Source organism: Doryrhamphus excisus, chromosome 12 (assembly GCF_030265055.1).
Source record: "Doryrhamphus excisus isolate RoL2022-K1 chromosome 12, RoL_Dexc_1.0, whole genome shotgun sequence".
Lineage (NCBI taxonomy): Eukaryota > Metazoa > Chordata > Actinopteri > Syngnathiformes > Syngnathidae > Doryrhamphus > Doryrhamphus excisus.
In genome coordinates, this window is record NC_080477.1 from 21,024,654 (window position 1) to 21,052,431 (window position 27,778).

A 27,778-nucleotide genomic window follows, 5' to 3' on the forward strand; every position below is an offset into this window, starting at 1 on the left:
AAGTATTGAAACAGCCCAACCAGAAAACCTATTAAAAAATAATGTGGTGCACGCCAAGTGAAAGCCTCTAAAGGCATTTAGTCAAATACAGATGGAAAATGTCATGTAGATTCATGTAGTATTTTAGGAGCAGAGCAAATTGGAGCACAACACAAACTCACCTCGTGCGTCTTCGGTGTGTGTTCGTCACCTTCTGACCAAATAAGACCACCTGAAAATCACAACACAAAACACTTCATTACTGCACAATCCACTAATAGTATCCAAATTATGCATCTCGTTAAACTGATATCTCTACCAGAGGAAGGTAAAACGTCAAATCTCACCTCCGGCTGCATGACCACAGATGCTACACAAGTCCACATGATGACAACACACGAGTCGCCCTGTTGTGCCCCTTCCAAAACGGCAATTTATTTCATGAAACATCTACAGCAAACAAGACTTTGACATCAAGTTCCAACTGTTTGTGCACACCGGACTGATTTTGAAAGAGAAAGAACATACAAAAAGAAAAACCTTGTCTGGTTCTGGAGATGTCTCCTGAAGGCGGGACATACGGGAGCAGTCTCGTCCTGTGCAGGAACAGTGCAAACAAACCACCCACGCGGTAGCCGCCTCATCTAGAAAAAGGTACTTGGCATAACACACATTAAGACGCACTTGCGTCTGCACTCGCAAGCGGTTTTACAGTAAAACCGAGTCTCCATCATGGAGTCAGTAGCTGCTATGAAGACGTGATGATTTTGCATCCACAGAGACCGAAGAAAACCTGACAGTATCATCATCAACCCTGTATTTATTTCCTTAAAAAGGGACACACAAGATCGCATGATTAGATTAAAATAAATAATAATAATAATAATAATCAAATCACATCTGTTTGTTTTCTTGTTAATCTGCTGCATGTCACATCTTCAAGAAAAGGCTGGCGAGTCGGTGTCGGAAACCGACTCCCGAGGCTTCGTAAACATAAAATCTCACTTTTTTTTTTTTTTTTTTAAAGTCCTCGAGACACAGACGAATACTGTATGTTATGAAGCTAAAACATCTCCGGTAGCTCCCTTCCGCATTGCACAAAAAGAGCAAAATGTATATTCATAACAAAAAAAAAACTGATAATTTAGCTGTGACTGCAAAGGGGGCGGGGGTACAATGTGTACAATGTGTACATTGTGTACAATGTGTGCGGCTACATTGGTTACTGGTGATACAGACCGGGTCACACAAGAGCAGAAGGAACACGAGTGTGACATGGAGAGCTACTGACAGTCTTCCCTATGATGAGGTGTTATGCAGGCCTCCTATCACCTCCCACATGCTTGGCTTGTTTGACGTGAAAAAAAAAATAACAAAAAAAAAACAAAAAAACTTTGCTTCTTGAACTCGCTCAGCTGAGAGACACTGAGAAGCTACATGGGACTAGAACACAACACTTCAACGAAAAAGCACAGTGCAAATAAGCCCACCACTCCTCCCTTCCATGGTAACATCTTGACTGGAGAAGGTTTACTCAGGCAGCAAGCCGTTCTTCTTATAGTTTTTTTTTTTTTCAAATTGCTAGGAAGTCTCCTACCCCCGAAGAAAGGGTCATGTTGTGGCCGTCAGGGCTTTGAGGAAGACGATGACGACGAAGAGGAGGTGGTGGTGGTGTGTGTGGGGTGGGTGGGGGTGGCTACTTGTACAGGCTCATGGTGGGGCTCTGGTACATGCACATGTAGGCGTCGCACAGCAGCCGTCGGGCTTGGCCTTGGATGCTCTTGGGATCGAGCGTGTGCAGCTCCTCGGGCGTCATCTTCAGGTAGGCCTCCACCTCGGGACACGGAGACACCTGCGGAATGTTGAAGCCGTTCTGGCCTCCTGTACAAAAACACAAATATTCGGGGGGGGAAAAAAAACAACACCTCGGTTAACACCGGTGAAGTGTTTTGCAGGGTGTGAAAGATGCATGGCAGGCACCGCCGTCATGATGGCGCTTCCCAAAACTCCCACTTTGCTGTGCAAGTCTTCTTTAAAAGATTGTGAATAAAAACTTCAACTATTAATATCGTGCATTACATTTTTGTATGTGTTTACTCATTTTTATTATCTTTTAAGTCATTTTCTTCAACCATTAAATTTTTTATTTTTAATTTAATTGGCCATTAGAGTTAATAAAAAAAATACATTCATATTTCATATTGTATGATGACCATAAATATAACAAACAATTATGGAATATTTTTAAAATATTTGTCAATTTCAACTTGAAAAAAAAAATGAAATTCTAATATTTAAATTTTAGAATATAAAAATAAAACTACATTATTAGTTTAAAAAAATGCCTTTTTTATTCAATTAATTGCTGATAATTTGATTATTTCATTTATAAAATAACAAATAAAAACAAATAATAACAAACAAAAAACAAAATAATACTATAAAAATGAAAATGTATTTTTTTCATTTTTTTCATTTTTATAGTATTATTTTGTTCCTTGGAGAGTTACTTCCTCTTTATGTGTTTATATATATATATATATATATATATATATATATATATATATATATATATGCATATATATATACACACATATACACACACACACAGTTTTGTTTTTTTATACATATAAAATATATATTATATAAAAAATCTGTGTTTTATACATATATTTTTATATATATATATAAATATATATTATATATAAAATCTTTTATATATACACATACATACATACAAAAACCACATAAAGGGGAAGTAACACACACACACACATATATATATATATTATTTCTATTTTGCACTGTTCTACCAAAAAGTACAGTATTATTAAAAAATGCCTTTTGTATTCAATTAATTGCTGCTAATTTGATTATTTCATTTATAAAAATAACAAATAACAACAAATAATAACAAACAAAAAACAAAATAATACTAAAAAGAAAACAAAAAATATTTTTTTTATATATATATATAAGTATATATATAAGTACATGTATAAGTACATAAAGGGGAAGTAACACAAACACACATATATATATATTATTTCTATTTTGAACTGTTCTACCAAAAAGTACAGTATTATTAGCAGCTTCCCTTGATGCATTAATCCAAAAGTGTGTTTCAGAAAAGCGTACCCCCCCCCCCCCCAAAAAAAAAAAAAACAGGACGACGCTCACCATCACGGTCAGCCATGCTGTCAAAGAAGAGCCAGGCGGAGTCGGCGCTGCCGTACTTGACGAAGGCCACGTAGTGACTGGTTTCGATGCACAGCACAGCGAACAGCTCCATCGTCTGGCGGGGGAACGTGCCCTGGCGCCCCGCACCCTCCTGCAGCTCCTTGGGGACGCAGAGCTTGCCGTGCCGATGGCTTTTTCGTCTCGGGTGGAGGTGGACCTGAACCAAGCACAAGTGCGTGAACAAACTGAAGTCTATTAATATTTCCAAAAATGAAACTATTGAATTAATTTTGATGAGTAATGGGGTAAATATACAACAATGCAGTATGGGTAAAGTATAGAGTTATAAGTCAGTACTACAATAGACTGACTGCATTCCCACACGCTCACTTGTTTGGATTTGGCGCCACCTTGTGTGAGAAGAAAATAGTGTACGTTTGATTTGTTTACCTGCGTATTGCACTTTTCACAGAACTGTTTAATCTTGCCGGCGGTGATGTCTCCGTCCTCGTAGCAGTCTCGGCACTCGTACAGAGCCAGGCCTCCACAGATTCTGCATTCCCTGGGAGCTGGGTGGAATTTTTTTTTTTTTTTTATTTAAAAAAAAAAAAAAAAAAAAAGCGGCATCGTTATTGTTGAAGATGCGTAGGCTTGGTTTCATTTGAACTGCAGTGACATCTCTGCAGAGTTCCATTACAAAGAACAACGAACAGCAAGACGGGCATTGATCGGCGAGAACACACACACACACGAAAAAAAAAAAGCATTCGGCGGCGACTCACTGTCTTCTAGGAGATCTGTGATGTCTAACTCCAGTGAGGGGAAAATCTTGTTGAACATTTTGAAGTCCTTGCCAAAGCGCGGCATCTGGATGATAAGGCAGGAGGGAGCCTAAGGGGTGGAGAGGGGGAAAAAAAAACAGCTTATTATCTTCATCCACAAAGCAGCAATCAGCAACACAGGACGTTAAGGGCTGGAGAGTGTGTGTGTGTGTGTGTGTGTGTGTGGAAGAAAGGTGGGGGTGTTTGGTGCTATGTTGGTGGGGGGGTTCATGATTACACACGGATGACCGATTTGTCTCATTTCTTGTTTAAAGCTGGTATCTGATCACAGCAGTGGCTTCACGTCTGGGATGTTGTGGAGGACAGTCCTTGAGATTTCAGGTTTATTTGCTGCAAAATATTCTAGTCGCTTATGATCATAATGTATATTCAAAGTAGATATAGACAACCACAATGTATCCTGCTGGACATCTTGCGGGTTTTGGCGGGAATTTCAAAATGACGGTAAATGTTACATTACACGGGCTGCATGGTGGTCGTGTCGTTAGCGTGCAGAACTCACAGCTAGGAGACCGGGGTTCAATTCCACCCTCGGCTATCTCTGTGTGGAGTTTGCATGTTCTCCCCGTGCATGCGTGGGTTTTCTCCGGGTACTCCGGTTTCCTCCCACATTCCAAAAACATACTAGGTTAATTAGCGACTCCAAATTGTCCATAGGTATGAATGTGAGTGTGAATGGTTGTTTGTTTTTTTTATAAAAATAAAAATAAATATAAATAAAAATAAATAAAAATAAAAATAAAAATAAAAATAAAAATAAAAAATAAAAAAAATAAAAAAAATAAAAATAAAAATAAAAATAAAAATAAAAATAAAAATAAAAATAAAAATAAAAATAAAAATAAAAATAAAAATAAAAATAAAAATAAAAATAAATTATTAATTAAAATTATTAATTAATTAATAAAATAAATACATAAATTTAAAAAAATAAATAATTTGAATTATATTAGGAAAGCAGGAAGTGAACAAATGTAACAGTTACTGATTGTAAAAGTACCAGATGGAGGGGTAGGATTTAATAAGCTTTGCTTCTTCCTACTCCTTTATAGTTTTTAAAAAAGATTAAAGACACACCTTTTTAATCAGGCTTTTAACTAATATTTTTAACTTTTCTTACGTTTTTATCTTTTTAGTCCTATTTTATGCTTTTATGCAAACTCCACACAGAGATGCCAAAAACATGCTAGGTTAATTAGCGACTCCAAATTGTCCATAGGTATGAATGTGAGTGTGAATGGTTGTTTGTCTATATGTGCCCTGTGATTGGCTGGCCAACCAGTCCAGGGTGTACCCCGCCTCTCGCCCGAAGACAGCTGGGATAGGCTCCAGCACCCCCCGCAACCCTCGTGAGGATAAGCGGTAGAAAAATGAATGAATGAATGAATAATAATAATAACAAAATAGGGCTGCACGGCGGTTGAGGGGTTAGCGCGCAGACCTCACAGCGAGGAGACCCAAGTTCAATTCCACCCTCGGCCATCTCTGTGTGGAGTTTGCATGTTCTCCCCGTGCATGCGTGGGTTTTCTCCGGGTACTCCGGTTTCCTCCCACATTCCAAAAACATGCTAGGTTAATTAGCCACTCCAAATTGTCCATAGGTATGAATGTGAGTGTGAATGGTTGTTTGTCTATATGTGCCCTGGGATTGGCTGGCCACCAGTCCAGGGTGTACCGCGCCTCTCTCGCCTGAAGACAGCTGGGATAGGCTCCAGCACCCCCCGCAACCCTCGTGAGGATAAGTGGTAGAAAATGAATGAATATTATTTTATTTTGTGGTTGAATACAGCCATACATATTTAATCAATTTGGTATTTTTAAACATAAACATGGCTAAATGAACTAATATACAAACATAAAGGCATTCATACGACGCAAACAAAGACACTGCGATGATAGTTGGCAACTAGGTGTCAGTAATATTACTGTAATGTTAAGTGAGACACACAAGCACCAGACTTGATTGCCAGGAAAACACCAGGCTTTTATTACAAGATATTGCACAGTAATCCCTAATAGGGGAGTACTGTTGCGACCATAACATAACAGGCGCCAACCTAAAATTCAAATCGGAACCTACGACGTGTCACTTCCTGTCTGCCCACATACTTACACATATCACAAGTCTTATTTATATCTTAAATATATTTGCCCAGTAATTGGCTGGCGACCAGCTGGGATAGGCTCCAGCAACCCCCGTAAGGAAAAGCGGTAGAAAATGAATGAATGACATGAGTGACGGCGCCTAATAATATACTTGATATGCATCCCAAATAATCCTACAAATAAAGTTTTTGCATTTCAATGTGGCTTTCCACTGAAAGCGACACCCTTGCTAAGCGATGACTACAGGACAGTGATGTATTATTTACTATGTATACACAATCTACACCAGGGGTGGGCAAACTTTTTGACTGGCGGGCCGCATTGAAATTATTGTATCTGTAAAAGTGTTATGTAATCTGCTATATGTGCACTTTAAGATAATTTATTTGATGTAAAGTGCGTTATAAATTTATAATAAGAAGAATAAATTTATTATTATTTGATATTATTTGTTATTATTATTTTATATTATTATTTTTTTATTATTATTATTATTATTATTATTATTATGTAAAGTGCGTTATAAATTTATAATAAGAAGAATAAATTTAGTATTATTTTATATTATTTGTTATAATTGTTTTATATTATTATTATTATTTGTTATTATTATTATTATTATTATTATTATGTGCCTGTGTCCCTTTTTTGGAGCATCAAATAACGAAATTATTGTACCTGTAAAAGTGTTATGCAATCTGCTATATGTGCACTTTGAGATCATTGATTTGATGTAAAGTGCGTTATAAATTTATAATAATAATACATTTATTATTTATTATTATTAATTATTATGTGCTTGTGTCCCTTTTTTCAGGAGCACTTTGTAAACAACAGACCGCATGAAATAACGAAATTGATAAAACCGCCAAACCATGAAAATGTCGGCTCAAGCCATGATGCCAGCTTGTATGTTGACTTTAAATGAAATACTTTGGAAAGAACGGGCGGGCCGTATTCAAACACTTGGCGGGCCGGATGTGGCCCCCGGGCCGTAGTTTGCCCACCCCTGATCTACACAAAGGTGACCCGCCCCTAACGACGGGACAGTGGTGCATATTGGTGTGTGTATGTGTGTATATAAGATACACAAGCTGCACTGAAGATATCCCATCTATGGCTATGATGTATCTTACATCTATGATGTAATAATAAACTCCGGGGAATTCTTCCCACTCAACCAACCATGGTTACACAAGTCGGGAGGGTTACATAAGGTTTAACCAACCCCAGCCAAAAAAACAAGAAGAAGATTCACCTCGGCAAACTTGAGGTCACTGTTGATGAAAGACCACTCCAGGAGCTGCTGAATGGTGGGAACGCCGACCTTGTCTTTCTTGTCCATGAAGATCTGGTAAAAGTAACAGTCCTGCACCTTTTGCCCTGCCGACCTGCACGGTGAAGACGCGTTTAAATGAGATCTGCTATGAGCTTGTAGTTCAGTCATGCTGCGTTTGGATCTACGACCACTAGATGGAGCCTTACCTCAGTTTGAGTAAAGGGTCCACTCTCAGGATATGGTGGAAAAGTATGTTGAGGAACTCCTCGGGATCTGTAGGACGCCACGTAAATGAGTGAGGAAGTCGACAGACAAAAGGGTGTGTGTGTATTGTCTATTTGACAAAACGCTACCTTTTTCTTCAGAGGTGAACCCGGACGCAGCTTCCACCTTCTCCAGGATCCTCCTCAGTTTCATCACTTTGGTGGCGCACACATACCCATGTCTGCATGAAAACAAAGGGACTGGTTTAACATGCGAGTGGAGCACGCAACATGTCAGAGGTGTCCAAAGTGCATCCCCGGGGCCATTTGTGGCCCGCAGCACATTGTAAAATATATAATTTAACATGAAAACAACACAAATGGAAAAAATCAGCAGCAATTTTACAGAGTTAACATAATATTAAATATATAAATACTATTAAATATTAACTATAAGTATTAACATAATAAAGTTGGGAAAAGTTGTAATTATGAGAGAATAATGTAACATTATGAGAAAAAATTATTTTAGTCATGTAAAGGTGAAATATTGAAGGGAGACTTTTTAAAATATTATTATTATTATTATTAATATAATATTATTTTAATATTATCATTATAAATATAACAATATTATAATATAATAATAATAATAATAATAATAATAATAATAATAATAATTGAATTATTAATAATTCAAATTAATAATATTATAACAATATTTTTATAACATGATTATTATTATATCATGATAATAATACTCGAATTATTAATAATTGGAATTATAATAATATCATTATTATGATGATGACTATTATTATTATTATTATGAAAAACAAACAACAAATATATTTATAATTTTGGGAAATTAGGTTGAGGGAAAAGTTGGAAAAAATTAGAAAAAATAATAATATAATAATAATAAGTGATAAAAAAAAACTTTTTGATTATTATTATTTTATTTATTATTTTTCTTATTTTTGAGAATAAGGTCAATATGAAATATTAAAGATTAGGTTGGGAAAAAGTTCTAATATTATGGGAATAAAGTCATCATATTACAAGAAAATAATATATGAAGATTATTTAAGAAGAAAGTCAAAACATCTGGAAAATTAAAAAAAAAACACTGAAAGAGCAAGAAAAAAAAAAGCACAAAAAGAGAAGTTCAGCACTTTTTCCCACATGACTCACATGCGCAAGGGATTGACTATCTCAGTGCGTAACAGTTCTTGGGTCTCTCTGTAGTACTCGACGTCTGTCTTGGAGCGTGGTCTCAGCAGAACCGTGTCCAGTACGGAGCTGAAGGAGAAGAGACTGCGGGACAAAAGAAATGTTTTATCCTTGCTGGTGATTAATATCATGGACAGCGTCGTACAGAGAGGCTTCGCTACATAGCTTAAAATTCAACCTGGAGCTGTGCATACTATCCTTTGATCAGCTCCAAATGTGGGATCAGTAGTTTTGTTTTGCTTCAGCAAATAGGCCAACCTGGTATGATGATGCTGTTAAATTAGAGTGTAATGTATAGCGCTAATAGCTATGCTAGTATAGTAGTGATTATGTGGCCTTTAAAAAAATAATCTGTCTAAAAAACTAACATTGTATTATTAATTGCATTACTTCAGTCAATTATTAAAACATATAACAATGTGTTTCCTGTGGTTCTGTTGGATCCTGTTGTTTAAAAGGCCCTTCGGCGGCGTTGCTAGTCCCGCCCCGTAACAACAGCCAGCGGTCCAAGTCTAAGCAGTTTACTAACAAGGCTCTGCCTCGGGGCAGCACTGTTAAATGAGGAAATGCCCCATCTCCAATCAATACCACTGAAATCCAAAGAATTCAATTAAGCGTCGCTGTAAAATACCAGAAGAGGGTTGAATCCAGGTAGCAGGAGTTGTAGTGGCCCTGGATGCCTTTCTTTTTCCCCACCATGACGTCCAAACCGTCACTCTCTGTGCGGGGCGGCGTGTTCTCGTGTACTATCTCGCTCAAGTAGCCCCCAAAAGCTGTATGAAGAGACACAGAGGCTTCATTCAATGTAATGGTAATGGTAATGGTTTTATTTCATTTGAACATGCATCAGATTCCAATTGAGTGCATCCCATAATCAGTTCCCAGTTCCACATGTCCAAAAGGAGTAGGAAGAAGCAAAGCTTATTAAATCCTACCCCTCCATCTGGTACTTTTACAATCAGTAACTGTTACATTTGTTCACTTCCTGCTTTCCAAATATAATTTAAGTTTTTTTTAACTTTATTTTTTAAATTGAAATTTTTTTACGTGACAAAAAATGACAGATTAAAATTAAAATTAAAATTAAAATTAAAATTAAAATTAAAATTAAAATTAAAATTAAAATTAAAATTAAAATTAAAATTTTGTCACGTCATCTGTCATTTTTTGTCACGTAAATTTTTTTTTAAATTAAAAAAAAAATTAAATTTAAATTTTGTCACGTCAGTCATTTTTTGTCACGTAAAAAAAAAATTTTGTCACGTAAAGAAATTTCAATTTAAAAAATAAAGTTAAAAAAACTTAAATTATATTTGGAAAGCAGGATTTAAAATTAAAATTAAAATTCAGTTATTTTTTAGCCTTATGCATTATTTTAGCTGTTTGAAGATGAACTATATCAGCAAGTTGAAGTATTTGTCATTTTACAAATAAGTAGTTAGTATGTTCTCTGTAGGCGGCATTATGAATTATCCTTACTGGCCTTTTTTGCAGTACATTCAGCGAGTGAAGATTGCTTTTATAGTTATTAGCCCATATTTCCACACAATAAGTAAGATATGGTAGAACCAGAGAGCATTAAAGAGTGTGGAGTGATTTCTGATTGAGAACAACAATCACTCCACACTCTACACACTCATGTACAGTGGGGCAAAAAAGTATTTAGTCAGCCACCAATTGTGCAAGTTCTCCCACTTAAAAAGATGAGAGAGGCCTGTAATTTTCATCATAGGTACGCTTCAACTATGAGAGACAAAATGAGAAAAAAAAATCCAGATAATCATATTGTTTGATTTTTAAAGAATTTATTTGCAAATCATGGTGGAAAATAAGTATTTGGTCAAAAACAAAAGTTCATCTCAATACTTTGTGATATACCCTTTGTTGGCAATGACAGAGATCAAACGTTTTCTGTAACTCTTCACAAGATTTTCACACACTGTTGTAGGTATTTTGGCCCATTCCTCCATGCAGATCGCCTCTAGAGCAGTGATGTTTAGGGGCTGTCGCTGGGCAACACGGATTTTCAACTCCCTCCAAAGATTTTCTATGGGGTTGAGATCTGGAGACTGGCTAGGCCACTCCAGGACCTTGAAATGCTTCTTATGAAGCCACTCCTTCGTTGCCCGGGCGGTGTGTTTGGGATCGTTGTCATGCTGAAAGACCCAGCCACGTTTCATCTTCAGTGCCCTTGCTGATGGAAGAAGGTTTTCATTCAGAATCTCACGATACATGGCCCCATTCATTCTCCCATTTACACGGATCAGTTGTCCTGGTCCCTTTGCAGAAAAACAGCCCCAGAGCATGATGTTTCCACCCCCATGCTTCACAGTAGGTGTGGTGTTGTTTGGATGCAACTCAGCATTCTTTCTCCTCCAAACACGACGAGTTGAGTTGATACCAAAAAGTTCTATTTTGGTTTTATCTGACCATATTACATTCTCCCAATCCTCTTCTGGATCATCCAAATGCTCTCTAGCAAACTTCAGACGGGCTTGGACATGTACTGGCTTCAGCAGGGGGACACGTCTGGCACTGCAGGATTTGAGTCCCTGGCGGCGGAGTGTGTTACTTATGGTAGCCTTCGTTAATATGGTCCCAGCTCTCTGCAGGTCTTTCACTAGGTCCCCCCGTGTGGTTCTGGGATTTTTGCTCACCGTTCTTGTTATCATTTTGACCCCACGGGGTGAGATCTTGCGTGGAGCCCCAGATCGAGGGAGATTATCGGTGGTCTTGTAGGTCTTCCATTTTCTCACAATTGCTCCCACAGTTGATTTCTTCACACCAAGCTGCTTAACTATTGCAGATTCAGTCTTCCCAGCCTGGTGCAGGTCTACAATTTTGTTTCTGATGTCCTTTGACAGCTCTTTGGTCTTGGCCATAGTGGAGTTTGGAGTGTGACTGTCTGAGGTTGTGGACAGGTGTCTTTTATACTGATAACCAGTTCAAACAGGTGCCATCAATACAGGTAACGAGTGGAGGACAGAGGAGCTTCTTAAAGAAGAACTTACAGGTCTGTGAGAGCCACAAATCTTGCTTGTTTGTAGGTGACCAAATACTTATTTTCCACCATGATTTGCAAATAAATTCTTTAAAAATCAAACAATGTGATTATCTGGATTTTTTTTTCTCATTTTGTCTCTCATAGTTGAAGCGTACCTATGATGAAAATTACAGGCCTCTCTCATCTTTTTAAGTGGGAGAACTTGCACAATTGGTGGCTGACTAAATACTTTTTTGCCCCACTGTATGCATTTTAGTGCCAAAAAGACTCGTCTTCGGACCACAGAGTAGTTCAACACCCAACAGCAGTTGAAAATAAGGACATTGGGATTATGTATGGGAAGTCTCACTCACCGATGGAGTTGCATCGCTCAATGGGGTTGGAGGAGTGGTGCAGCGAGGGGAAGCGGGAGTCGGGCCGGCAGCACTTGAGCTTCACAAACAGGGCTTTTTTCGGCGGGCAGTTAAAGTAGCGCGTACCTTTGAAGGTGCCATCAGTGCAACCTTGGCATTCCTCATCCTGGAAAAAACAAAGCAGTCAAAGAGTTTGGCAAAGTATTGGGAATACTGTACAGTCGCTGTTACGGTCTCACCAGCTCCAGCCCGGCCAAAGGCTCCAACAGGCCAGGAGGCAGGCCCACCCAGCGGATGACGCCGCACAAAGGGGGGTTCTCCTTCACCTCCACCAGAGAGCCTACCTCCAGACCCGGCTGCCCTCGAGGCGGCGTCGAGGGGCGCGGTGAGGAAGGGGCGACGGGGGACGGGGGCTCGGCCTGCTCTCCCATCACCGACTGCACGGACAGGGAGAGAGGCCCCTGACTCATGTTGTCAATGGGCCCGCTCTTGCGGTTCAGGCTGAAGGGCAGGGAGTGGAACTTGTTGTCGCTGGACAGCGAGGCGGCCGGCGGGGCCCTCGAGGGCGGGGAGGACTGGTTGAAGTCAGGGGGGGTTTCAGTAAGCGACTTGGCTGGGTCCTCCCCAACTGAAGGGCAGAAACAAGAAGCATAATGTAACAACGAATATATGTTGCCTTGTTATACTACCATTTACTGTCTGACGTGATGCATTAAAATGATCTTTCACATGCACAATCACAGCAAAAATACACATTTTTTTATGTCAGGACATACTGTAAATACTCTTATTTAAAGTAAATACTCTTTCCTTAACCATGTCATTGTTTAACAAGAAATATTGCACACTACAGCAGCAACAGAACCAATGTAGTAATAGTAGTAAGTACTATACTGCTCAGCCAGTATTGTAAAGAATAGTCTGGAAAGTGTAGCACATGTATTATTTTCAAGCCAATATTTTAAAGTGTATGCAGAGGTAAATAAAGCTGCTCGTGATACTTCAAATGCAGCTACAGTCGCCCCTCGACTACATATCGCTCCCTCCATCGCGTCCCCCTATCAGTTAGTTCATAAATGATCGCTGTTTCGCAATCGATTATGGCATATTGTTAGTAAAAAAAAATATTGCAATATAAGTTATATGTAGTATCCCGGGCCACTAGGGAGTCGGGAATTACACAAAACATTACATGATTGCTTTAGCTATGTAATGTCTGATATGTTAAGACTGGAAAAAAGTTTTTCCTCCTATTTCATGTGGAAGTGGTAAGTTTTTGGCTTCTTCGTCGGTCTTCCCCACTCTGTTTAAAGCCCCTTTTTGAGTTGATAATAAAAAAAAGTTGAAGGCTAACTAGTTAGCTTGTCCCCTGCAGTGATCCCGTAGCCTGCACATTAGAAATGTGGTGTAAACAAAAATAATAGGGAGTGTAAAAGGTGACTATAGGGGTGTTATTTCTGGTCTACGTGGCTCTAATCATGGTAAAAATAAAAAAAATAAAAAAAAGTATTTAGAAATACAGGTTTTCTAGGCTCTTGTCTAAGAAAGTAGTCAATTTAGGAATATTTAATTCTACTTTGCAAAAATTGACTTACCACAATCTGGTCTGGAACCAATTCATCGAGATAATTGAGGGACGACTGTACTGCCCATCTTGTAAAATATGTAAAAAATGACATTATAAAAGCTGTTAATTATGTTAATTTGAGACTCCACGATTATTTGCTTTTGTGGACCAAACATTTGGGAGCATTTACAGTATGCAGAACATCTCCAAAATCAATCATTCTGATGATTTATCTGGACAGATGATGTACATTTAAACCCCAGATTGATCCCAATTATCAGAGAGTCATTGAAAATTGAAATAAAGAACATCGCCGTTATCCACCATGTAACAGACGGTTCGAAACAAGCCAAGTCATTTTGATTCAGCGCCTCAAGGAAGTCACCGTTTCATTTGTGAGTCACTGCTGACTGGTCGGCGTTCTAACGTCAACAAGGATTGATGCAAACGTTGTCCTGAACTATCTGTGAACTCTTAAAATAAAACTTTCTATATTGGTGACAAGGAAAAAAAAACATCAAAATTCTCCACATGTGATACATGATATAATGACACAGGAAGTGGAATGTCATGAATATGGTGTATGGGTGTATGGGAAAGGGGGGAGAGAACAACATTTACATCCCAACACCAATGGAAAGACTGAAACAAAAAAGACTTTTATTAAGGCTTTTGGCAAACAAATGCAACCTGTGTTAATTTGCAGCATTAATAAAAGCCTTTCGCTAACACCGGTTACACCATGCAAGTGGGATGTGACGCCACAAATGGTGATGAGGAACGAGGCTGCTGGAAAAAGGTCTCCACGTGGCAAGCTACTGTGACAAACCGAGCATCAAAGTTCATATTATAGGTTAATATTAGGAAAGAAAAAAAAAGTTACATTAAATCTTTTCAAATTAATGAAGAAAAGAATATGACATATTACAACACGTGCTCGTCGGAAACAGGAGCCTGCCAAGCGAGATGTTGGACGGATGTCCCACGAGTGACCGCATGTTACCTTCGTCAATGTACCATGTGCTTTTGGATTTGGACTGGACTGGGGGGTCAATAGAGCTGCCATTTAAAGTATAGTAAAACTCAGACTTGCTTCTACTGCTGCACTGATGAGCTAACCCTGGAAATAACACACAAGATACACGCATAATAAATAGAAAGGTGCGTGTGTCTTTGTGTGTGTGTGTGTGTGTGTGTGTGTGGGTGCGTGCGTGTGTCTGTCGTGAGGATGTGTTTGCAACAGCAAATGATTAGGAGAAAAATCACATGATTATTAATCATCAAGAACACCCAAAACAAGCAACAGGCATGCGTATCATGTGTACGTTGACCCGTAGATGCATAAGTGGGTCAAAAATGACCCGATCAGGTTGTTTTCTTGAAATATCTTCGTAATGAAAATTTTTCATCATTTCATATTCCAGGTATTCCTAAAAAAACATGTTTTTAATATCATGCCATTCACATTTTTAACTTACCTTTTATAAATTTTAAGAAATTTTTGTTTTTGTGTTAATACCCCAACCTTCCATAAGTGGGTCAAAAATGACCCGGTCAGGTTGTGTTCTTGAAATATCTTTGTAATAAAATTTTTTCATCATTTCATATTCTAGGTATTCCTAAAAAATGTTTTTAATATCATGCCGTTCACATTTTTAACTTAACTTTTACAAAGTATAAGAAATTTTACTTTTTGTGTTACTACCCCAACCTTCAATTAGTGGGTCAAAAAAAAAAAAAAGAAAATTCATCATTTCATATTCTAGGTATTCCTCAAAAAACATGTTTTTGCTATCATACCATTCACATTTTTAACTTAAAATTTATAAATTTTAAGAAATTTTAGTTTTTGTGTTACTACCCCAACCTTCCATAAGTGGGTCGAAAATGACCCGGTCAGGTTGTTTTCTTGAAATATCATCGTAATGAAAATTTTTCATCATTTCATATACCAGGTATTCCTAAAAAAACATGTTTTTAATATCATGTCATTCACATTTTTAACTTACCTTTTAGAAATTTTAAGAAATTTTAGTTTTTGTGTTACTACCCCAACCTTCCATAAGTGGGTCAACAACAAAAAAAATTCATAATTTCATATTCCTCAAAAAACATGTTTTTGCTATCATACCATTCACATTTTTAACTTACCTTTTATAAATTTTAAGAAATTTTTGTTTTTGTGTTACTACCCCAACCTTCCATAAGTGGGTCAAAAATGACCCGGTCAGGTTTTCTTGAAATATCGTCGTAATGAAAATTTTTTAGCATTTCATATTCCAGGTATTCCTAAAAAAACATGTTTTTAATATCATGCCATTCACATTTTTAACTTGCCTTTTATAAATTTTAAGAAATTTTAGTTTTTGTGTTATTAGCCCAACCTTCCATAAGTGGGTCAAAAAAAAAAAAAAAATCATCATTTCATATTCCAGGTATTCCTCAAAAAACATGTTTTTGCTATCATACCATTCACATTTTTAACTTAAAATGTATAAATTTTAAGAAATTTTTGTTTTTGTGTTACTACCCCAACCTTCCATAAGTGGGTCAAAAATGACCCGGTCAGGTTGTTTTCTTGAAATATCATCGTAATGAAGATTTTTCATCATTTCATATACCAGGTATTCCTAAAAAAACATGTTTTTAATATCATGCCATTCACATTTTTAACTTACCTTTTATAAATTTTAAGAAATTTTTGTTTTTGTGTTACTACCCCAACCTTCCATAAATGGGTCAAAAATGACCCGGTCAGGTTTTCTTGAAATATCATCGTAATGAAAATTTTTCATCATTTCATATTCCAGGTATTCCTAAAAAAAACATGTTTTAATATCATGCCATTCACATTTTTAACTTACCTTTTATAAATTTTAAGAAATTTTTGTTTTTGTGTTACTACCCCAACCTTCCATAAGTGGGTCAAAAATGACCCGGTCAGGTTGTTTTCTTGAAATATCTTCGTCATGAAAAATTGTTATAATTTCATATTCCAGGTATTCCGCAAAAAACATTTTTTTAATATGATGCCATTCACATTTTTAACTTGCCTTTTATAAATTTTAAGAAATTTTAGTTTTTGTGTTACTACCCCAACCTTCCATAAGTGGGTCAAAAATGACCCGGTCAGATTGTTTTCTTGAAATATCTTTGTAATGAAAATTTTTCATCATTTCATATTCTAGGTATTCCTAAAAAAAATGTTTTTAATATCATGCCATTCACATTTTTAACTTACCTTTTATACATTTTAAGAAATTTTAGTTTTTGTGTTACTACCCCAACCTTCCATAAGTGGGTCAAAAATTACCCGGTCAGGTTGTTTTCTTGAAAAATCTTGGTAATGAAAATTTTTCATCATTTCATATTCCAGGTATTCCTAAAAAAAAACATGTATTTAATATCATGCCGTTCACATTTTTAACTTACCTTTTATAAATTTTAAGAAATTTTAGTTTTTGTGTTACTACCCCAACCTTCCATAAGTGGGTTAAAAATGACCCGGTCAGGTTGTTTTCTTGAAATATCTTCGTAATTAAAATTTTTCATCATTTCATATTCCAGGTATTCCTAAAAAAACATGTTTTTAATATCATGCCATTCACATTTTTAACTTACCTTTTATACATTTTAAGAAATTTTAGTTTTTGTGTTACTACCCCAACCTTCCATAAGTGGGTCAAAAAAAAATCATAATTTCATATTCCAGGTATTCCTCAAAAACATGTTTTTGCTATCATACCATTCACATTTTTAACTTACTTTTTATAAATTTTAAGAAATTTTAGTTTTTGTGTTACTACCCCAACCTTCTATACATTGGTAAAAAAATGACCCGGTCAGGTTGTTTTCTTGAAATATCTTCGTAATGAAATTTTTTCATCTTTCATATTCCAGGTATTCCTCAAAAAACATGTTTCTGCTATCATACCGTTCACATTTTTAACTTACCTTTTATACATTTTAAGAAATTTTAGTTTTTGTGTTACTACCCCAACCTTCCATAAGTGGGTCAAAAATGACCCGGTCAGGTTGTTTTCTTGAAATATCTTCATAATGAATTTTTTTCATCATTTCATATTCCAGGTATTCCTCAAGAAACATGTTTTTGCTATCACACTATTCACATTTTTAACTTACCTTTCATAAATTTTAATAAATGTTAGTTTTTGTGTTACTACCCAAACTTCGATTTAACTTTGATTTAGTAGATTATGGTGGTTTTAAAAAAGCAGCTTACCACCAATTTGAATGCCATAGCTTCATATTTTGTACTGTAATACAACTTGTTCTGCTCAGGAAGTGACCCAGCAAGCACCCAATAAATGTAAACTCCACATTTGTGTATATTTGCAAGGTTACAAGCCATGATGGGGCGGGGAAAAAAAAAACCTTTCAAGGACAACAAAATGCACCAAAGCAAGGATGTGTGTGTGTGTCTGTTTTGCAGTACCTTTGCTCTTTGGTTTGCTTTGGCCAGAGGACGACTTGTCGTTGCTGTTGCTTCTGGGAGCAAAACTGTGCTTTTGCAGCCTTTGGTCCTGCATGGAATATTCTGTGCGACCCAAAACAAACATAACATAACTTTTCAGGGGCACCGATGATGCTTAACATGCTAACATGCTAACATGCACGACAAGTTGTACAGATGAATAGAGTCGAATGTCCTTTTTCGGCATTACTTTGTTTGAAAATGTGAGACGAAAAAAGAAACGCATGAAAACAGAGTCTTCTGTGTGATTCAGTGACGTAGGATGAGATCGGGAGCTTGGTGAACTTGCTTACCGGTAACTCGTTGGCATGTTGTGTAAATTTAGCCTATCCAGCCTCCCAGGTACGTATGTACTTTGTGCTACTGTGTAGCTCAGGGGTGGGCAAACTACGGCCCGGGGGCCACATCCGGCCCGCCAAGTGTTTCAATATGGCCCGCCTGTTTTTTCCAAATATTTCATTTGAACTCAACATACAACCTGGCATCGTGGCTTGAGCCAACTTTTTGATGGTTGAGGTAGCTGCTTTATCAATTTCGTTATTTGATGTGGTCTGTTACAAAATGCTCCTGTAAAAAGGGACACAAGCACATAATAATAATAATAATAATAATAATAATAATAATAATAATAATAATAATAATAATAATAATAATAATAATAATAATAATAATAATAATAATAATAATGATAATAATAATAATAATAATAATAATAATAATAATAATAATAATAATAATAATAATAATAATAATAATAATAATGTCAATAATGATAATAATACTACTATTATATTAATATTGTTGTTAATAATATTAATATAATAATGGTAGTAATATTACAAAATACTCCTGGAAAAAGGAGCACAAGCACAATAATAGTAATACAAATAATGATAATACTACTATTATATTAATATTGTTGTTAATAATATTAATATAATAATGGTAGTAATATTATTATTATAACAAAATAATAATAATATAATAACATTACTATAACTAATAATAATAATAATTCTAATAAAAATAACAATAATAATAATAATAATACATTGAGAAACACACTTTACATCAAATAAATGATTTCAAAGTGCACATATAGCAGATTGCATGACACTTTTACATGTAAAATATGTGTAAAAATATAGGTGTAAAAATGGACTGTTACGTGTAAAATACTACATAACCCCCCCCCCCGTCAATTTTGTTAAATTAATGCGGCCCGCGAGTCAAAAAGTTTGCCCACCCCTGGTGTAGCTTGTGACCTGTGTTAGGTTAACATAGTGGGACACCTATTCAGCCTGTTGTTATGGGTGCTAGTTTTTTGTTGAATAATTTGTCTTTCCAGATTGGTCATGAATTTTGTGAAATAATAAATAATTATAGTAATCAATTACAGACAAAAATAGTAAAAAAAAATAAATCTATTTAGAGAAAAAATATAGTTTAACATGCAATAATGACAAATGGATGGATTTTAGCATATGGCTTCCTCACTGCCAGTCTAACTAAGCTGAATGATTTTCCTTACAGGACGTTCTTTGTTTTTTTTTGTTTTTTTTTTAAGTGCAAGTTATGTGCAAAGTGTTGTGTAATGTTCTTGTGCGGAGTCGAGAAAGAATTTACAGAGGGATTTAAAAGTAGCTCTACATGGTGGCAACGGGCAAGGCTTACTTTTATGCAGCCCGTGTACTTATCGACTGCAGACAAGAGACGTAAACCATCAACGGTTTTATGTCAGCTTTTCTGAATTTCCTTGCGAGGCGTAAGTACAGCACATAAACACATCAATATGCCAACGTGGCGAACAAAGACACCGAGTATTTCGCCTGGAAAAAAACAAGAGAGGCATCAGGCAACAAAAGGATCTGTTGTTCAACTCGAACTCAGAAGAACTGCTCCAAGGACGGTCGCAGACACTTTGGAGAAAGGCGGCAAAAAAAAAAAAAAAGGGGGGGGTTGGCTTACCTGGCATTACGTCACAGATGGGGACAAGTCGAGTGTGCTCCAAACTGGCAAAGTTACACAGCAGCTTCCCATCAAACATTCCGTCCCACTCGCCGATAGGATTGTCCTGGAAGAGTCGGAGCCATTAGAAGTATGTAACGCTCCCAGGTGACTTTATCCGACGCGCTTGAGCTGGATTCTCTGCATGGTGATAACCCAGATGCTCATCTTCCCCGACGTGAACACCCCCCCCCCCGATTCGGATCCTCCTTAGAGCGCGCTAATCCCTCTGCAAGTACAAGCAGGCTATTCTTCCCCTCTAGTTGCGATCCAGGATGGCGCTCCGGCGGAGTGAGGCCACCAATGCCAGGCTGAGCGCAGAGTGAGGCAGAGCACTGGGCTCCAATTAGCTGCCCGCTGGACCCTCGCCACGGAGCCGGGTCATACCACTCGGAGACTTCACCTCAGTCCCCGCGTGACCGCCTCTTTGCCTTTTGTGTGGGCGGATGCGATGCGCGGCGTGGGCCGTCACTCGCTCGCTCGCCGCCGCCGCCGTTGATGCTGCTGCTGATGCTGTTGCTGCTAACAATCAGCAGTCAAATGCCTCCCGTTACGTGCTCCAATCTCCCCGCGACCACAACACCACTCCCGACCTGACAACTGTAGTCATAGATACCAGCTGACACGCTTATCCTTGGCAACAAGAATATATTCACTTAACACTTAAATGAACGGCCATATAAACACACGCAAAAAAGCTGATATATTATAAATAACTAACTATAAATAACTCATTCATAACCTCACAACTGAAAAGATTTTTGCACACAAAGAAATTTGAGGTGCAAATACACCAGTTAATTAGCACCTACAAATCTTCAGGAGGAGAACTTCTTACCATGTCAACACCCACATAGTAGCCCAGGCTCTCGTTACCCGGCAGCAGGTCGCAAAAAATGATGGTGCCCCTCTCGGGTCCCTCTCTGGTCTGCACCAGGACCCGGGAGTTGATCTCCAGCGGAGGGTAGTCCTGGTCCTCTTCGACCAGATTGACGTGGTCCACCTCCAGCTCGCCCAGGTCGTCGTCGTCGTCGTCCTCCCACAGTTCTAGCTTGTCCAGTGCTACAAACACGCCGCACTCGTCCTCGCAGCGGAAAAGCTGGCGTCCCTGGAAGGAGCCCTCCGTGAAGCCCTGGCCTCGACCCTCCTCCTGGGGAGAAGATGGCGGAGGGAAATGTCAAGACCAGTGGAGACATTATGCTGGTAATGGTATTATTTCATTTGAACATGCATCAGATTCCAATTGAGTGCATCCCATAATCAGTTCCCAGTTCCACATGTCCAAAAGGAGTAGGAAGAAGCAAAGCTTATTAAATCCTACCCCTCCATCTGGTACTTTTACAATCAGTAACTGTTACATTTGTTCACTTCCTGCTTTCCTAATATAGTTTAAGTTTTTTAAATGTAAAAATGTAAAAATTTTAATTTTAATTTTAATTTTAATTTTAATTTTAATTTTAGTGTAATTAAAATTTCAAATTTTTATTTTTGTTTAATTAAAATTACAAATTTTAATTTTAAAAAACTTAAACTATATTAGGAAAGCAGGAAGTCAACAAATTTAACATTTACTGATTGTAAAAGTACCAGGTGGTAAGTTAAGTTAAGTTAAGTTAAGTTAAGTTAAGTTAAGTTAAGTTAAGTTAAGTTAAGTTAAGTTAAGTTAAGTTAAGTTAAGTTAAGTTAAGTTAAGTTAAGTTAAGTTAAGTTAAGTTAAGTTAAGTTAAGTTAAGTTAAGTTAAGTTAAGTTAAGTTAAATTAAATTAAATTAAATTAAATTAAATTAAATTAAATTAAATTAAATTACCAGGTCATATGAGCATCCAATGACATAATGTGTACCATAGTGCGTGTCAATATAGTGATATATATAGCACATCATGACTGGTTCAAGACTCTTCATTCTTGTATTTAGCAAACATCAACTGCTTGTATTGTTTCTTGAATTGGCTCATCGTTGTGCATTGTTTGAGGGTCTTATATTATATATTTACATTAGTATATATAGTATACATTATACTACTTTTCAATTATTGGAATTATTACTCTTTTTTTTTTACATATACTCAGCCACTCAGCACTTGTCTAATGTAATAGATGACTTCAATCACATACAATGAAACAATAAGGGGTGACACAGAAGTCTGTTATAAACACTAGCATAGCCATGAGCTACAGTGCTTATTTTAAGATGTGCAGCGAAGCCTTTTTTTTTTAAACCTTTTTTCTGTCCTTCATGAAGTGACGGCCTTCCCCTAGAATTTGCCTAAATTACCACTTCAAGACGACTTATACGACGGTACACATTGGTCAGTATTTGTCGAGAAGCTGTTTGTTGCCCAAGAGCAGAGGCCGAGATGTTTATATTCGAGCTGCAGCCTGAAAGCTCAGCCCACTCAGAAGGGCTACAGCTGAGCGCTGTAGAATAAAACCAACATTGTGCTGAAATAAGCAAACCTTTGTGTGTCGCCTCTATGGACATGGCGGCGCAGGGCAAATGGCATGTTTGACGAGTTTGCTGCGGGCCGTGTCATGGAAATGTTTTCACTCCTGTCAGTCAAAACACTACAGCTTTCTGTCGGCCATTTCTACAAACATAAAAACCCTGCAGCCGTTTTGTGATAGAAACTTAAAGGTGAACTTTTGGAAGGATCGTTTAAAGAGCACTGTCACAATAACTTGGACTATGAGACACTAAATATGGCATAACGGTAAATATGACAATTATGACAATTACACTTTCAGAGCTTATTGATCAATCCCAAACAAATATCTGCAAAATACCCAAAAAGGAGTAGGAAGAAGCAAAGCTTATTAAATCTTACCCCTCCATCTGGTACTTTTACAATCAGTAACTGTTACATTTGTTCACTTCCTGCTTTCTTAATTTAATTTATTTTTTTTTATTTTTTGTACGAGGTGATATGACCATCCAATTACATAATAACATTTGTTCACTTCCTGCTTTCTTAATTTAATGTAATTTTTTTTTGTACGAGGTGATATGACCATCCAATGACATAATAACATTTGTTCACTTCCTGCTTTCTTGATTTGATTTAATTTAATTTAATTTAATTTAATTTAATTTAATTTAATTTAATTTAATTTAATTTAATTTAATTTAATTTAATTTAATTTAATTTAATTTAATTTAATTTAATTTAATTTAATTTAATTTAATTTAATTTAATTTAATTTAATTTATAGCACATCATGACTGGTTCAAGACTCTTCATCCTTGTATTTAGCAAACATCAACTGCTTGTATTGTTTCTTGAATTGGCTCATCGTTGTGCATTGTTTGATTTCCTTACTCAATCCATTCCATTGTTTGATTCCACATACTGAAATGCTATGGCTAGCATAACGTAGTCCTAGCATAGAAGTGTTTCAAATGTACTTCTTCCCTGAGATCATATTTCTCCTCTCTTGTAGAGAAGTATTGGATGACATTTTTAGCTAATTGCTTATTTTTAGCCTTATGCGTTATTTTAGCTGTTTAAAGATGAACTATATCAGCAAGTTGAAGTATTTGTGATTTTACAAATAAGGAGTTAGTATGTTCTCTGTAGGCGGCATTATGAATTATCCTTACTGGCCTTTTTTGCAGTACATTTAGCGAGTGAAGATTGCTTTTATAGTTATTAGCCCATATTTCCACACAATAAGTAAGATACAGTGCATCCGGAAAGTATTCACAGCGCTTCACTTTTTCTACATTTTGTCATGTTACAGCCTCATTCCAAATTGTATTAAATTAATCTCTTACCTCAAAATTCTAAACAAAATACTCCATTATGACAATGTGAAAAAAGGTTTTTTTGACATGCTTTGAATTTATTAAAAATAGAAAACAAAAACACATAGTTTTCTATTTTTAATAAATTCAAAAAAAGTCAAAAAAAAAATTTCACAGGTTTTTTTGACATGTTTTGAATTTATTAAAAATAGAAAACAAAAAACACATAGTTTTCTATTTTTAATAAATTCAAAAAAAGTCAAAAAAAACTTTTTCACATTGTCATAATGGAGTATTTTGTGTAGAATTTTGAGGTAAGAGATTAATTTAATACAATTTGGAATGAGGCTGTAACATGACAAAATGTAGAAAAAGTGAAGCGCTGTGAATACTTTCCGGATGCACTGTATGGTAGAACCAGAGAGCAATAAAGATGGATGATATTTTTAGCTAATTGGTTATTTTTAGCTTTATGCATTATTTTAGCTGTTTGAAGATGAACTATATCAGCAAGATTAAGTATTTGTGATTCTACTGGATCTCGTTTATAACCGTGTACAGGAAAAACCCACTGATTATTTCTCATAAATGATTTAACATTGAGCAACACTCCCAACACAGCAAAACACAATGAGGAAAAAACACAACAGTTCTCACCAGCAACTCCACTCCAAAGAGGATTCCACAGAGGGCCCTGTCAGGGAGCAGCGAGCCCTTGAAGCGGACCACCCCGGGCAACGGCTCATCTCCGGACCGCAGCTGGACGCGCACCTTGGAGCCGCAGTCGATGTCGCGAACGCGCTCCAGCCGGGACTTGTTGCACAGCAGCGCGTACCGCTCCTCGCAGTTGGTGATGGGGAAGAGCAGCTCGGCCAGCTTCTCGTCTATTTCCAGGACGTCCCGCTCATCCAGGCTCTGCACTACGTTGGTCTGGTCCAGAATCCGCAGGCTCTTCTTGCCCTTGCATGGCGGCAGCGTGCGGCCCAGGCTGTTGCGCTCTTGGCACGCCTGGCCCAGGCTGCCGCGCGGGATTCTCACGATCTTCTGGTGAGGCTTCTCCGCCGTGCAGTCCTTCACCACCATGTAGAAGCGCCAGTCCTCCCTGAAGCCCCCGCTGGGCTTCTCCTGGCTCCACAGGACAGAGCTCATGCCTGCATGCTAGGCAGGAGGGGCAACATCACAGCAAGCTAGACTGGAGTCTGCCGTACAGGAAAAAAGACTCGGCTTAAAAACAGACATGGCATCTGTAAAGCTGACATTCACAGTGGAGGTTGAAGAGAATACCGTGTCGTATTAGTGCAGACCTGCCAACTTGTATGAATCTCTTGTACTCAGCATGCAATCTGACTCTTGAATACGCTTGTATGCTTCACTGTTCTTCATTTTGGTTTTCATTTCGCTGGTTTCGGTTTCGAGTTGAGTCTGTACAGTTCAGGTAAATAGATATTGTCAATTTCTCTACAGTAGGGATGTAAGAAAATATTGTTTTGGCGATATATCGCGATACTCCGTTCCACTATATTGTATCGATATTAAAAAGTATGATATGGATATTTTTAGGCATTTCTCATAGACTGTATATGGTATTTATTCAAGTGCAGACACAGCAAAGGTTCATTTCTGATTGTATTTTATTTTATTTTATTTTATTTTAATTAATAAATAAAAACAAATTAATTAATAAAATAAAAAATAATAAATTTATAATAAATAAATAATTTACTTTAATTTAATTTAATTTAATTTAATTTAATTTAATTTAAAATTTAATTTAAAATTTAATTTTAATTTTAAATTTAATTTTAAATTTAAATTTAAATTTAAATTTAAATTTAAATTTAAAATTAAATTTAAAAATTAAAATTAAAATTAAAATTAAAATCAAAATCAAAATCAAAATCAAAATCAAAATCAAAATCTAAATCTAAATCTAAATCTAAATCTAAATCTAAATCTAAATCAAAATCAAAATCAAAATCAAAATCAAAATCAAAATCAAAATCAAAATCAAAATTAAATTAAATTAATTTTAATTTAATTAAATTTAATTAAATTTAATTTAAGTATTTATTTAAAGTAGTGTGTGCACAAACTGACAAAAGCCATGCCGTTTGTAAAATAAAGTATTCGGGAAACACGAATTAGCGAGACACCATTGAGGACCTGCCGCTAGCAAGCAACACCAAGGTCCTTTTGTATACTACAAAAGTAGTACTGTGATATTGCAGGTATTTTGTTTTTCAAATTGATATCACTATTTAGTTAAATAATGGTTATTGCAAGCATCCTAAAAGGACTTTTTACTGATGTTAGTTACTTTGTCCCACAAAAATACTCTTCTGATGGTGGATAAGTCAGGGACTGTATACTAATTTTTTCACAATTAATAGAATGTGAACATTTGAGCAGGATTTTGAGACATAATTTAATTTATTTGTTTTGTTATGATTTTTTTTGTAAATTTAAAGCTGGATCTTAAAGCTTTATTTATCCAAATGCTACACTTTACAGAGGGAAGTTTGTGATAATGGAATAAAAATGTGTTTATTGAGTGCATATTGCTGCTGTAATTCAGTTTTTTCCAGGAAATAATCTTTAACTTCAAGAAAAACAAAAAAAAAAATCGCCTTGTTCATAGTATCGTGATATATCGTATTGTGAGCCTAGTATCGTGATACATATTGTATCGCAAATCTAGACTCCCCATGTGTTTAGGGTTATGTATATCATTAATTATGCATTATGTGATATCATTACTATAGCGTAGCAAACTGCTCTTTGTTGGGGGCGGGGCTTGCCTGAGAAAACTGCTCATTATTACTCTGCTAATTTGAATAATCTAAAAATAGACTGAGCAGGGTGCGACGCATGGATTTCCCCTTATGACACCTCACATATGAAAAAGCCTCATCCGCCTTAGATCGATCCCTTCTGAATACTTATTCGTAAACAATAAAAACAGTAATCGAATTAAACAGCAGCTTCGCCGCGTCGTTTACTGCACATTAACACGAAGTTCAGTGAGCTCCATTCACTTGACCTGACTGCTAGCTAGCTAACTTGCTAGCTAGCTCGATGAGCTGATTTTGACAGCAATGTCGCGTCTTCGTTAGGGTGACAACCAGGGTGTCGCTCCACCCTGAGCTGCATCAGTGGGTTTAAATTCAACTGCAATGTGTCATCAAATCAAAGCTGTCCGTCAGGCCCGTTGACAAGAGCACGTCACAAGCTAGCTGCAAGCTAGCGTTAGCCTGCTCTGCTGGCATGCCCTCACACTCATTGGTCATTTTGGCCTCATTTGTGAACAACGTACTGAATATCTTACCTTTTATTCGGCGTTACTTCGGAGGTTATAGGTGACTTGTCATGTTACATATCCACCCGGCGTGAAAAGAAACTGCAACGCTGCCTTGGTCACCTCTGGTTATCTAATTGGTGAGCTAGCTAAGCAGCTAACAACCCAACCGGCTGGGTACGTATCAGGCTAAAATGAGCCAAACTGACAGCCCGACAGCAACGGCAGGGGACCGCCACTTTTTACAAAATAACAACGACATTTAGAGAAATATATGTAGTCAACTCATACAGTGTTACGTTGCAGCTCTGAGAAAGCTACATTATTTACAGACGGCGACCTCACGTAACTTCATGTGACTTACGTCATGAATTCCCCGACCGGCCATTGGGTAATAATTTTCTTTTCGGATGCTGATTGGCTGGCTTTGTTCCTACCAGTCAGTGGGGTTTTCCCATGGAAGGGTCAAACATGTAGTTAGGTTGCAGTGCAG

The 27,778-nt window shown here is 36.8% G+C and overlaps 1 protein-coding gene across 2 annotated transcripts; it reads right to left on the reverse strand.

Moving 5' to 3' along the window:
* Window positions 1–1,655: 1,655 nt before the first annotated feature.
* On the reverse strand, window positions 1,656–27,639 carry cylda (cylindromatosis (turban tumor syndrome), a). 2 transcript variants are annotated; one of them, XM_058089354.1, is made up of 17 exons: window positions 27,316–27,639; window positions 24,648–25,189; window positions 21,087–21,398; window positions 20,210–20,315; window positions 18,203–18,304; window positions 14,750–14,866; window positions 12,419–12,807; window positions 12,180–12,345; window positions 9,454–9,595; window positions 8,784–8,906; window positions 7,740–7,831; window positions 7,593–7,659; window positions 7,366–7,498; window positions 3,942–4,050; window positions 3,610–3,728; window positions 3,160–3,376; window positions 1,656–1,860 (listed from the first exon to the last, which is right to left on the reverse strand). In XM_058089354.1, exons 2-17 carry the CDS (start codon window positions 25,137–25,139, stop codon window positions 1,676–1,678), a joined length of 2,871 nt encoding a protein of 956 aa, XP_057945337.1. In that variant the 5' UTR covers window positions 25,140–25,189; window positions 27,316–27,639; the 3' UTR covers window positions 1,656–1,675. The 2 variants fall into 2 exon arrangements, with proteins under 2 accessions (XP_057945337.1, XP_057945338.1); XM_058089355.1 differs by lacking the exon at window positions 14,750–14,866.
* Window positions 27,640–27,778: the final 139 nt, after the last annotated feature.